This window comes from Strongylocentrotus purpuratus, unplaced genomic scaffold (assembly GCF_000002235.5).
Source record: "Strongylocentrotus purpuratus isolate Spur 01 unplaced genomic scaffold, Spur_5.0 spur5_scaffold_6, whole genome shotgun sequence".
In the NCBI taxonomy this organism is placed as follows: Eukaryota; Metazoa; Echinodermata; class Echinoidea; order Camarodonta; family Strongylocentrotidae; genus Strongylocentrotus; species Strongylocentrotus purpuratus.
The window spans coordinates 10406208-10420451 of record NW_022145612.1 but is presented as its reverse complement, the minus strand read 5'-3'; the positions used below and the strand labels follow the sequence as shown (position 1 = coordinate 10420451).

At 35.2% G+C, this 14244-nt stretch overlaps 1 protein-coding gene across 1 annotated transcript; it reads left to right on the top strand.

Annotated features, from left to right (window-relative positions):
- Positions 1–204: 204 nt before the first annotated feature.
- Positions 205–13189, top strand: LOC581813 (RING finger protein 32). The gene is made up of 8 exons (XM_781796.5): positions 205–465; positions 1334–1568; positions 2127–2269; positions 2792–2824; positions 3719–3843; positions 4708–4816; positions 7979–8149; positions 11274–13189. Exons 1-8 carry the CDS (start codon positions 313–315, stop codon positions 11508–11510), a joined length of 1206 nt encoding a protein of 401 aa, XP_786889.4. The 5' UTR covers positions 205–312; the 3' UTR covers positions 11511–13189.
- Positions 13190–14244: the final 1055 nt, after the last annotated feature.

The following is a 14244-nucleotide window of genomic DNA, read 5'->3' as shown; positions in this document are numbered from 1 at the left end:
AGTAATAGAAGAAGAGGAAGGAGATGAAAAGGGAGACAAAGAAGACGGAAAATAAAGGAGGAGGAGAACTGTATAGCGGCAATAAAGTAAAACAGCTGTAGAAGAAGAATAGGAAGAGGAAAAAATATCCTGGTAGAAAAGAGAAAAAGTGGAAGAGAAATGAGGATTAGGAAAAAAAGAGTGGTATCATGCATAGCAAATTACATTTTTAAAATATTTTCTCTAAAATGCTGTATATAAAATCGAGCCCGAGAGATCGAGCGACCGAACTTGTAATGTAAAAGCCGATAGAGGGAGACAACATTTTCGTCGATGCTAGACAACGGTAAACAACTACTTGTAATTGGCTATTTATGCTGTTTTATGGTGTTTTATCCTTCTGCTTTTACTGATATTCTTAAGATGGGGTCTCAAAATTATGGTCATCCAAGTTTTAAAAGCCAGAGTTCATCAAGAGCGCCAAAAGTGAGTTGAGTTGTATGTCTTTTTCTACTTTTTCAATATCAGTCCCATGTGTAGCAGATTGTGTTACTCTATTTTAAGCCGTCTTGGCTGCGCGCATTGCCTCAGCTCAGTGGTAGGCCCTAATGCATAATGGAGCGTTTGGCGGTGTAGCTTGTTGGGTCAGCTCAGCTCAGACATGTGGCAAAGTTAGGCAGTTTATTTTTGTTACTGCAACATTAGTTTGATTGCACTTGTCATTCAATTTGTTAATATATACGATGCCTCAATTCTCTGGCTAGGCTTGATCGACTGCACAACTTGATAATTTAAAAATGTGCTATCTTTAACTGTTGTGTTACGTATGTAGCCTAACAATCTCATCTTAACCAAGGGTATCAGATTGTTCTCACGATCAGATTTTAAAACCATATCTGTATCAATATTTTACGTATAATTAGGGACCGTATTCTGAAACTATGTTGTCTTTTGTTTCAAATAACACTGTTTATTTTCATAACAAACTGCTGTTTTGCAGAATTGATATCATCTGTGTTTGAACAGTTGCCTCTTGAAGGTTTAGATACAAATACAGTCAGCTTTGAACAGATATTAACTAATGACTTGTGCATTTTGATTTGAGGTGACAATTAAAACTGTTTTACTATCATAATACATGACATCGCTTTTAGAATACCACCTCTGGTGTGTATACATGTGGAGAAAAAAAAAATTCAACATGTGAAGAAAAAATAGTTAAAAAGAGAAGTTAGTGAAAGTAACATAATTTGCAAATTCATAATATTCAGAACATTTGAAATTAAGCTTGTGATCATGAAGGAAAAGAAATAGTAAAAGTCTTATGGATTTTTTCTTACCTATATTAATTCAGGGAAGTAGTACAGCACTGGCTGCTGTGGCAATCCAAGACCACATGATGCAGAATCTCTCCCTTGTGGACCCTTTTAAGAAGCCTCTTCAAAGATTCCCACCAGCCAAGAAACCAACCAAAGCTGCCAAGGCTGTGGTAGACACCGGGAGGAGTAAGAAGCTTCTTAAGAATGCCAAGAAACCGGTCGAGGAGAAAGAGTATGTCCTGGACCCAAAGCCTAAACCACTCTCTCTTGGTATGTCCATTATTGATAAGACTTTGATATGTGAAGTTGCTGTTGTAAAAATATAATTATTAAACACATCTGGGACATCTGTCGATGTGTGCATATCAAAATGTATGAAGAACAAATTAATTTCGTTTTGAAGCAGCACCCAAAAGAGCTTCATTTTTATTTAGTGAATAAAATAATCAAATTCAGCTTTTCTTGTATATTATAAGGAAGAGGAGCAGGATGGATAAGAATAATGGAAAGTGAATCATATCAAATATTATTAGCCCAGAAAATGGTGATAACCTTTGTCAGAGGTCGAGAGAGCTAAGGTCAAAGCTTAACCTAACTGTCGTTTGTTTTATTTGTTATTTAATAAACATTTAATAACAATGATAATATATTGTGACGTGAAATTTCTATTTGACTCTTGTTCTTTTGAGAAGCAGTGCAAATCCATTTCCTCTAAGCAAATTAACAGATTGAACTCCCTCCCCCCTATTTATATTAAAACACAAGAAGAGAATATAGAGACATAAGATGATGAATAATAATTCAATCCCATCTCTTTCATCACACCAGCACAGAAGATGGGGATAGTGGATGCACCAGAGCAACCTCTGTCAGAGGTCCAGTGGGCTAGCGTCAAAGACCAATCTAACAAGAGAGATGATTCCATCCAACCTTGTGCTATCTGCAAAGAAGACTTTGGTCTTCATCAACAGGTACATTCAGGATTGTAGCTTTTGGGCACCGGCTTTATTAGGGGGAGGGGTGTGGTGGATTACTAGACTACTGAACTGGTCTTACTTGGCAGATGAAATGTGAATTAACAAGTCTGTTTGGTAGAGAGGAGGGGGCTGTGTAGTCTTCTTTTTATGTTCTCTCTCCTTTTTATATTTCTCTTCTTTTCTTTTCCCCCCTTTTTACCCCCTATTTTTTCCTATTCTTGAAATGTTTGATGGGGAGGAGGTCAACGTGTCCCCTGTTCACCCCCTGCAGCTGGCACCAGACCAACTAAAAAGCAAATGACCCCCCCCCCCCCCCCCCAGAATGGCCATAAATAAGTCAGTTTGGAGTCCATTTGTGACAAGCATGTAGGTATTTACAATAAATAAGACTGCTGTTGAATAGTGGTTCAAGATGAAAAGCTTGCTCTCTTTGTGATACATGTAATTAAAAATGTAATACATAAATATGTATTCTTAGAATGATAACAACATGCATTTTCTCATTCTCCTTTGCAGGTTCTGCTTTCATGTTCACATGTATTCCACAGGGTAAGTATCAAACTTCTTTAGCGCTGGGTTTGAGTACGGTAACACTAGTGAACAAAAAAAAGCGATGATGAGGGAATGAAAATTAACATGAGTGACCTTCCATTACACACATTATCAGAGAAATTGCATTTCAAACACTCTGGTATTCTCTTAATTGATGCAGGTACATTTGCTTTGTTTCACAATTGTGACTGTGATATTTCAATTCAGGTTGTTTCTCAAACTTAAGCAGCTTCACCTACTAATGTATCTTACTAAGATTTTTAGGATCACTCCAGGCCCACTACATGAATGCGTTATGTAAATTCTTATTCAATACAAATCTAATTATTCTGGAAATTAGAACCATTCTGCTGTGCTCACATTTACAAAGAAGTTTCTTTTCAATAATTGCTCATTAAAATTGTTGATAGTAATGACAGCTTTTATCGTAGAATTTCTGTTCAATGGGTATAGCTCTCAGGGTAATACTTAAGGCTAATTCTGATATGATGCAGTAAACCCATGCAAGAAAACAACCCCAAGACAATGTTGTTTTGTTCATGTGTAAATAAATTGCATCTGGCAACAACTCTTAGAAGATGCAGAAACATGAAGCATATTACACTTTACGTCAGCATTAAAAATTGTGGTTTACCATGGCACAAGGCTTTACTTGTACTTTTGTAAAATGTATTCCCTAGAGGTTCTTGCTAACATTTATATCTTTTAGCTTATAGTATGCAAAACATTGCCTTCTATGAAATGTTCAAATAAAGAATGATAGGTTAGTAAAGATAAACTGCATTCATGGATCTGATTATTCTACTATGATTTATGTAATGCTATTCAGTTCTGCTCCTCTGTAATTTTTGACTATTTTTGACCATTGACTATGTCATATGTCTTATTTAGAATTGTCTTCAAGCATTTGAGAGATTCACCGGTCGTAAGACGTGTCCCATGTGTCGAAAGCAGGCTTACCAAACCAGGGTGATACATGAAGGTGCTACCTATCACAGACATCACTGTGCTACAAGGTCAGTTTAATACAGATATCAAAATACTCTTTTCACCTAATATACAACCAAGTGTTTTGAGTAGAGTGGTACATGCTAGTACATTTTCGCTATGAAACTTCCTTACATTGGATTTTGATATGTGATGGAAAAAAGTGCTATACTGGCCTTTGGAGTGCATGTTGAATCAAACTGAAATGGCATTATGGTTGTGTCAACAAACATTACAGAAAGTGGCTCTTAATATTCATTTGATTGAGGTATGGGTGTGGCAGGGGTAGGGGGGGGGGGGGGGGGAGGGGATGTATGATTTCAGGACTGCACAGATTACAGTCAGAGACAGCCCTGTCATATTTCCCCCTCTTTCTCTTACTTTCTATTACAGGCCATTGTGAACAAATATTTGCTTTTTCTTTTTATAGGATTTATTTACAACACGGTTTGCATAAGTATAAAATGATTTGTGTGTTTTGAATGCGAGGAGGAAATGGTTACAAATATTTTACAAAAAGTCATGAAATAAGTTATTCTAAGTTATATGAAAAACATGTTGACTGAAATTATGAATCATACAACTGCTTTTGTTGGTATACATACACTTGTGCTGATTTTTTTTTTTTTACAGTCATTGACAAAACTTTTGGAGCAAGTAGATTTTCAAAGTTAGTAACAATGGCCAACATTTTGAAATTATCAAGGTTTTTATGGTTATGTTACTATTTCAAAGTGTGCTGATTGAAGAAAAACAAATAACATAATCTGCTGAGAGTGAGAAGGGTATTAACTCACTGTCTACTTTAAAAAAACAAGTCAATAATGCCCTTCTGGCTCTCAGCAGATGACTTACATTTTAATTTTACCTTTTCATTTTTTTTCTTCTTACAGGATACAGGCGTGTTGGAGAGGGTATGTTGTGCGAACCTGGTACAAGAAGCTCAGAGAAACTGTTCCACCTAAGGATCCAAAATTAAGACAGAAATTCTATGAAGCAAAGGTCAGTTATGTCCCTGTTCTTTGATTCCTATTGTACATGAAAATGTATATAATATAAATATACACATACATGAGTATCATAAAAATATATTGAATCTAGTGTAATGTACAAATGTGACGGTGGATATGTGAAAGTCAGAACTCTCCTCTTCCATGGAGCACATTTTCTTGTTGATTATCTAACCAAGTAGTTATAATGTAAATCAAAATTCTGTTAATGATCTGGGTTGATTATCCTAATTGGGATGCAAAAGAGTTTAAAAGGTAAATAGTGGATGTCAATCGATGGTAGCTAGCCGACAAATATACCAGCAATTCTGTAAAAGAGACAAATCCATCACCAGATGATGTTTATTTAGGGAACATCGTATTTTCATGATGTTTACATTGCCTGAGGAACTTGGCATTTTGCTGTCATAACATTCATTTATCAAACCGAAAGGTGTCTGTGATTTATTACCAGAAATACATATCATTTTACAGGTGTTAAAGATGCTGCTTTGCCCTAAATGAAACATTCTGAAACATTCAAATCGTATGTTATAAACCATTCTGGATCTAGTCTTCCTTTAAATCCAGTGAAATGTTGGATAGTATACGTTGACGTTTCAATATGTTTCTTAATTAAAGCCAGAAGGACGTAAAATGTGTTTGCAGTCATGTGAGTTGATGCCCTTCTGGCTCTGAGCAGGTAATGCTCAAAGGAAATATCAGGTGCCAGTATTGATCGCCATGAAAAAAAAAGTACACTATTTATATTCACTCTTAATATTCTATTATGGAACTTGTTAATTGAAAAAAATACATGCATACATATTTTGGTGTAATTTGTTGCAAGATTCAAAACAGTTAACCCAAACGGTTCAATACACTTCAGAGCACAAAGTAGTATTTGTGTGATGGAGATTTAGGAAAAGGATAGTGCAAAGAAGGGCACAGGCACTGCATCTCAATTATTCTCAATCTCAGAAAATTTGTCAAACTTTGTTTCACCTTCATTATGGATTTGCAGATAAAGAGATTAGAGGAGGTAAAAGTAAATGTAGCACTGAAATGACTTAATAATATATATCCCTTTCTCTCTCTCTCTCTCTCTCTTTGTACATATGTGGCCTGTCTGTTATAGATATTCTTTATCACCGGAACGCTTTCAGATTTCTTTCTTATAGTATATTTATATCCGTGTACTGTATTTATCTAAGTCTATCTGCCATTATTGAATGACATTCAATGTTGATTTTTTTAGTCAATAACTCTCTGCTACCCCGGATTGGCCTGAAGTTGTGGTACATTTATTGATTCACTCAGAGCAAAAACGATGTTAGGTGAAATAAAACACTGAAATCCCATAAAAAAATTACAAACGCTGTCACTTGAAAAATCTTCCATTTTCCCTTTATTTTCTATCTATTTATAAACTTAAGTGTGAGCACCCTTATCATATAGTTGCGTTGATCTTCAAAAATGGGAGCATTGCATTTTCTTTTTCATTTCACTTTATAATGCTGACATATCTATCATTCTGCAGATTTTGTAATCATTTATGTTGAAATATAAAGTAAAACATCAATATATAAATCTTGACAAGTTTAGAACTATCATAAACCATGTAAACTAGGTATATATTTGACACTACAAGATTATTATTCTCTTGAAATGCATCCTGTATCTTTTACAAAGCACCCAACCTGTTGTTGTATATCCCATGTCAAAATGTGGCATCTTTCCTCCTGCGATGTCTTGCCAGGATACTGATATTGAAAGACGCAAATATCCTTGGGCTACCCTTTTATTGTTTGGCTTGATTTGAAATTTTGTTGCTCCGACTATCTTCTCAAATAACACAATATCCCCACTTGCCCTATCACAACCCAGCTAACTAACCACATATCCTCGGGCAAGCCTCCAATCTTTGCTTTTAATCATTTTGTCGAGGAATACGGGTCGAGGTTTGAAGGCTCCAATGCGGAAAAGAAAATAGTTATCTAGGATCTCAACTACACGTACATTGGAATCCATTTCAGCATTTTCACTCTTTTTTTTAATGCTAAAGCTTAAAAACAAGATACTGGTATTCAGTTTCATAGATCTAAAAAAAAAGTGTTATTACAGGGAAAAATATTGGGTTAGGTGCACGTACAATGCTTATAGAAGAAAAAAAAAAAGATGCCCCATTTCAGCTCTAAAAATGTAATTAGATCTCCTGTGTTATTAATGATGAAACATAGCACATGTAGCAAATGAAACAATGTGTATTATTTTTGCCACATAACTTGCATATATAAATTATATAAATGTAATTATTTTTTAAATTACTCATTACAAAAAACGCATGGGTTCTCTATTGGGAATTTCAAGCACAAATGAGGATGGCCATAAAAGTGTGGAAGGCATGGTAGACCTTTTATTAGAAGAGATTGTTTATGCAATCTTATTTCTTACTATTTCTCCCTTTTTAAGGATGTCCAGGGTGATAAAATATAAATTTGCAGCATTTTCTGAAGCCACTGCATGCTTTGTTTACACATAAATATCGCACATTGGATATTTTTTGCTCTTTACAAGTTTGGTTCTTCTTCATATATCAATATATTCAGACATCTTTTTTCCCTCAAAGTTAGGCCTCATGTCATTTTGATTTAGCATTTTATTTTATTTTGCACTTTATCTCATTTTATATGTAAAATACGTATATGCTGAACATATTTTGAAGTAGATACAGTGATGGTACTTAAGTATTAAAAGCATGAGAGGTAATTCACAGGGTTAGGCAAGGTTTTGACATTGGTGAAAATGTGTTCCTTGATGCAAATGTATAGCGGAAAGAGATTCGTTTTCCTTTGTTAAATACTACAGCCTTTTTTCTATTTATTGTGGGTTTCAAAAAAAAAGAAAAAAAAAAAAAGATTACCGATAATATGATGAGGAGAAATGCCTTTGAGAGATGAAAAGAACATAGAAAGAAGATATTTTTAAAAATGGAAAAATCATTACAGATAATATGATGAGGGAAACTCCCTGGTATTACTCTGCTGTTGATCCTACAAGTTTGTTGTAATAACAGTAGGGATACCCATGTAACCTGACACCCAATTAAAAAAAACAGAAATTGACACACCTCTCTTTTCTCCTTCTCCGCCCTCTCATCACCATGGCGACACAGCTGCAGGCCATCACCGATCGGCTAGTCAGATCATATGACATGAGGGTGGAGGAATTCCTTTCGCAAATCGACCGGTCAGTGGCCGACAGTCGAAGCGTGTTCAACAGCCTGGACTCCTCGTCACTGCTGAGGGCGATCACGGAAGAGCAGTGGGACGAGATCCAGTACAAGGTAAACAAGATAATATTGAATAATAAATGATATGTGCCGGTGGATCCTGGAAAGAGCGGAAGGATGGATAGGTCATCGAGAAGTAGGGGACGTCTTTTCATCGTTTTTTCGTTTTCCAAGGTCTTTTATTTTCATTTTTTTTCTAACTGTAGAAGTGTTATTTTGTCTTGATGCCTCATATCTCTTTGGCATTATTTAGATCTGGTCTGGAAACAAGTGTCTGTTTCCTGGAAGTCATTAAGTCCTGTGGATGAAAGTGGGATCGAATCATAGATATGATGTAGATACAATCAGATGGAAAGCGACATTTTTTTTGAAGAAATTATATTATTGTTGTAGTTGTTGTGTTATTTATATATTTTACAAATGCTAGAAAGAAGGACTCATCCATTTACTGTGAATGTTATCATCCAACAAAACAGTTTTTTCAATTTCTAGTTGTCTTGACACAATGACCTACTTTGGCAGTATTACAAAAAAACTACTTATTTCCAGCAACAAAACTATAATATGTTGTCTGTTGAGATGCAAAAGGGCGCTAACTGTGTGTTATATGATAATGCTCTTCTAGCTTCTGTCGGACAACTTTTTCAGTGTGACAATTACATGCAACATCCTCCAGTTATATTTGTTCCTGGATCAAACATGACATCTAAACCTAACTTTATAATCTTTAATAAAATAAAGCCTGTAGCTGTTGTTGCTGGAGGATGTGTTATATCATCTGCTAGTCACCAACATTTTGTAGCAATGTTTTATATACACATCAATACAAGGTGATTCAACGTTTGCGACTGAGACATTTGCTGCTTCATCATTTGCCCTGAGCGTTTTTTTGTCAAGATATAAAGATAGGGATTGCTTGCTAGGTTAAATTATTAAAATCAAAGACAGTCACTCCCACCATCAACACCATCATTAATCTTGTATCTCCTATCATTCGGTATTTCCCTCATATAATTCATGAGCTTGATCTATTTCTCCTTTCAGTAACGTCTTTCAAAATTGAGCTTTGACGTCAGCAGGTATGAGCGCCAGCTCCTATAAAAGAGACGAACGCACTAGATTCTCACTCCTTATTAATTCTGCATAGATGTTAGCCTCTGGGATTCCATTACATCAGATTTTTAATTCACTTAATTTAGCTTACATTAGCATGGTTCTTTGCTTTTGAAATGAAAGTGGGCCATATCCACCAAGGGCATTTTATGCGACGAGTAAAGTATGCAATTCTGTGTAACCTAGAATATTGACTTCAGCTTTAGACCTGACTGGTGATGCACTTGTGATAATTTACTATATGTTACCCTCAGGTTATAGGCCTCTTTTTGTTTTAAATTAAGGTATGAAGTTATCTCCTTTTCAATCACATGATTTTGTTGTCGCTCCTGTGCCTTATTGTGACTAACATGTTGTTGTTTTTTATTAGGGGGGGGGGGGGGGTAACTGAGGAGACTTGATTATTGTTTTTCCATCTTTATCATATCTGGAGTTGTATTATCATTTGATAATGATTGCAACTGGGTTACCACACATTGCCTTTAGATATCAATGTGCACATCATCTCAGAGATGATCGTAAGTTTTGAATTGTGATATTTGTCTGTAAGATTTAAAGGTAATGTATGAATGTAAGCTCACAGGGTCAAATATGAATAAATGACTTCTCTCAAATATATGTATCAAGATCATACCCATAGACTATTCTTTTATAACAATACATTTCATGAAGTAGTTATATTATGATCAATTCTTCTAGTATATAAAATCTATTAATAATAATATGATGCATGACCATCAAACATTGAACAATATAAGTTGTATACAGAATATATGAACTGCAGTTTAAAGAATCAGCTACATATACCTCCCTTTTCGGTTGTTTTTCATTTCCCATGCTGGAAATTTCCTTGAAAATATTTAATGTTGTGGCTTTCCTTGAAGCACCACACAAGCCATACTTTTACATACATCTCAATTATTTGTTTACAAGTTCTTGAAATATTTTTACCACCCCCTTTCAACTTACTTTAGCAATGCAGTGTACCTAGAAAACCTGTGACATACATTTTAGGCTATTCCCTACTACATGTTAATATATTCATAGTTGTGCATGAACAAAGAAAGTACTAGAGGCAATCTAAAGCTACTCAAACCTTAGATCATTTGATTAGAGCCAGAAAGGAATTATCTCTTATAATTTAACACAGAGCTAATGCCCCTCTGGCTCCAAACAGAGGGTATGACCTGTGAGAGAATCACCTCAGATGGCGGAAATATGAAGGGGCTCGTCTCCGTTGGACCGAGAGACAATCAATGTAACTCTCGGTGTTTGCCCTTGGCGTGAAAACTGAAGCTGTGTAGTATCATATGTTGTAAAATGAGATGAGGAAAACAGTCAATGATTTCTGAAGTGTGCCTCACGGTCTGAACATGGTGATTTATAAAGGGATTGATATATTGTGTTGTATGATTGAAGGAGTCTGGGAGTGGGTGAATACATGGTGTAGAACCAAATATTGATACTCCTGGTCTCCACTCTTAAAGTGGTATAAATGTATTGAATTTTAATTTTTGTGAGTATGTTGAAAAATTTATTGCATTGTTAATTTGTACTGATGCATATGTGTTGAATGATCATTATAGAATGAATCAATGTAAAATATTGTAAAGCTGTTAGAGTATCTGAAATGATAGATGAGTACTATTGAAATACATTTCCATAGCAAAGGCCTTTAAAAGTGAGGAAGTCGTTGAATGTTCATTGCATTGTAGTTCATGTTTAAGAACCGGTTAAAAAAATCATCCATGTCCTCAACCACTTTTTAAAACTCATTGCATGGTTTCTAGCTTCAATATCACAACTTTGCCCCCATCACAATAATGAATTCTGGATGAATTTCAGTCAAATAAGTCTTGCCAAAACATGTATTATCGTTGTTATTGTGTGCATTTATCAATGTACTGTAATTTAATGTTGATTGTTTAGTGTGAAAAAATACACGTTTCCATTGTAAAAAGAACAGGCTGTCAGATATGGTAGATTAATTTTCATATGATGTCAAACAGTGAACAGTGAACAGAGAATCTCTTATTTCTTGTCCCTTTTTTTTCATTGACTGCAGGCCGTTGAGAGATGTGAGAAAGATTGTCCCATCTGCATCATGCCTCTTGGGAACATCTCAGAGGGAAACGCAGAGATAGACTCACCTAGACAAGGCAAACGCGTCACTGTTCTGCTCTCCTGCACCCATGTCTTTCATCTGTGTTGCTTAGAAGCCTTTGAAGAACTGTCGTTGGGGGTGCAGAAGATCTGCCCTGTATGCCGCGGAGGGTATCAGAAAAGGGTTCAGGACCTGTGAGGGGAGGAAGAATTCATATATTTGTGAATCTGATTATCACTGAACTGAAGATTTTTAATTTCAAGGTAGGAGGAAAGGAGGAACTCTGTCTTTCATCTGTGCTGCTTAGAAGTCTTTGAGGAACTATTTCTACAAGTAGCTTAAGATGTGTCCTGTGTGTTGTCCAGATTACAAGAACCAAATTAAAGATCTTTAAAAGAAAATATATTTATATAACATTAAAGATGTTTTTATCAAGCTAAGAGGTAAGGGTGAAAAATTTATTCATCTGTGATGTGTAGAGGCTTTTCAAAACTATCTCCAGGAGAAAGATCTGTTGTGTTAGTTGTAAAAAAATTAATAGTTATGAACTATCATTAAGATGAAATAAAAATTATGAAAGGTTGAAGGATATGTGTCACCTTTCTCGTCAGCTGTAAGTCATTAAGGATATCAGATATGGACTGAAAGAGATATATTTGAGTCGATTATAATAATGAATTTGTTTAATGCAAGTTTTGATATTCATAAAAGGGTGTTTTAAAGATAACTAGAAATGGTAAGGATTTCTTTCATCTATATCAGCTATGCTGCTTTGAAGGCTTTTTTTGAATTGTTGGAAGAAACACTTTGAATGAATTATAAGATCTGTCCTGTATGTAAGAGATTCAGAATCTGTGCTAACTAGACAATGAATTGATGGACATGCATTAAGAAGATTATTATTTCAGTGTAGAGGATGAAACCCAGCTGCGCTAATATGGATGAGAGATGTTCTTTTCTGTACTGTCCGGAGGAGAATATTTATTTATAGGTGGAAAATGTGGCACAAACTGAAAAATATTCATATGAGGGTAAAGTAAATGGCACATCCTATTAATGTGGGAGTGATATTTACTCCAGGTTTCATGTCTACTTAGAGGATGATTAATGCAGATGAGTGTGTACTTAGAGTGATTAAATATCATTATTACACTAATTGTAAATTACCTAATAATATGCTGCTATTACATTGCATTAATAATTCAGCACTGCATGATTTTCTGTCATTGTAATGCACTCTGTTACTCAATATTTATTACACTTTATGCTACACAGATTTTGCCAAATTGTTAATGGTGCTCACTTGATTTTCCAATTTGAAATTTTAATCTCACACAAATTTGAAATTCAAATTAGAAGGAGGGTAGAAATATTATATCATCCATTTGGTTACAATCATATAGACAGTACAATATTAATGATATTGATATTCTGGGTTGTTATAGAGCTTTAAAAAAATTCATTAACGAGCAATGTTTCCAAGTGCTTTACAGATATATTAGTCATTAGATTCAGGCTTACCCACACAGTCTATGCAAATTCTCCACTCCAAAGGGAGCCATCCAGCCAGGAGCCAATTTACAGATTCTCACAATGCTGAGCAAACTATTATGTATGTAAAGAGAATATACAGCCATTTGCTTATCAAACAGTATCTATTGACACCATTTTTTGTTTACTTGATCTAGATTTTCCTTTTATTGCTTTTATTTGTGTTTGGAGAAGCAGAATATAAGCTGACAACAGGAAATGTTAACTCTTGTAGAACTGAATATGATACTATCTTAAAAGCTAAGTGCAATATTACAAATTTTCAATGTTATTGCATATTTGCATTTGTGTGTTGTCTGTTTTATAAACTGTTATTTGTTAACGAATCTATTTGTTCAAGTATTGATAATTGTGCCTCAAATGCAAAAAAAAGAGAGAGAGGGTGAGAGAGATAGAGAGAGAGGGAGAGAGAGAGAGAGGGGGAGGGGGAGGGGGAGAGAGACAGAAAGGGAGTGAGAAGTAGTGCGAGGGAGGAAGAGAGATAGAAGGGGGAGGAAAGAGAGAGAGAGAGAGAGGGGGGGGGGGGGGGGAGAGAGATTCAGGAAGGGGGGGGGTGGTGGTAGAGATGGGGATGTGAAAGAGAAAGGGAATAAGAAAAAGTGCAAGAGAAGAGACACACAAAGATACAAGGTGGAGAACAGGAGAGGGAGAGAGAGAGAGAGCAAGACAGACGGGGATGTGAAATAGGGATAGAGGGAGTGAAAAATAGTGCAAGAGAGGAAGAAACACAGAGAGATAAAATGTAGAAGGGAAAGGGGTGAAAAAGAGAGAGAGAATTGTTCAAAATTTTGCAAAACAAAGCAAAAATTGGGATTTGCCTATTAGGTTATGGAGGGGGCTCATTATTGTGCTGTCTTACTACTCGCCCTTGGTGTTGATTAAGCTCATTTGTTATACATGTACTACTTCAAATACATTCACATATGTTTGAACAAATTATTACATTTAATTAATGTCGTTTGTCGTATAACTTTATATGTATCTGGTTTTTTTTTATTGCAGTTTCTTTAACAAAACAAAACAACTATACCATTATACAACAATTTCATTATAATTTAGAAGACAATCAAATTTCAAATTTAAATATTTTATCTTTTTATAATTTTTAATGTGCTTATGAATCTCATTTGCTCTAATGGGTAATTTTATGACTATTCGGGCACTTGGTTCGATTTAGAATGATTTAGATTTTTGTCACGGTCACAATGACATGTGAGATTCCAATATTGTCCTTCTTCAAATGATTAAAGTACGCGATCTATGAATTGAATGGTTTATGTTTTCGTCTGCTTTGGAGCTAATAAGTTGTTGATTTGAGCTAACAACCTTTTGATTCCAAACAGAAATGGAGACTGTTCTGCATGGTCTTGCAAGTTGTTTA

Bases quoted from the DNA above. Each gene is read 5' to 3' on its own strand.
- LOC581813 (XM_781796.5), top strand. From the start codon at position 313: ATGCTAGACAACGGTAAACAACTACTTGTAATTGGCTATTTATGCTGT. The intron at 466-1,333 runs GTGAGTTGAGTT...ATATTAATTCAG, and splicing joins GTTCATCAAGAGCGCCAAAA to GGAAGTAGTACAGCACTGGC. The intron at 4,817-7,978 runs GTCAGTTATGTC...ATGGCGACACAG, and splicing joins AGAAATTCTATGAAGCAAAG to CTGCAGGCCATCACCGATCG.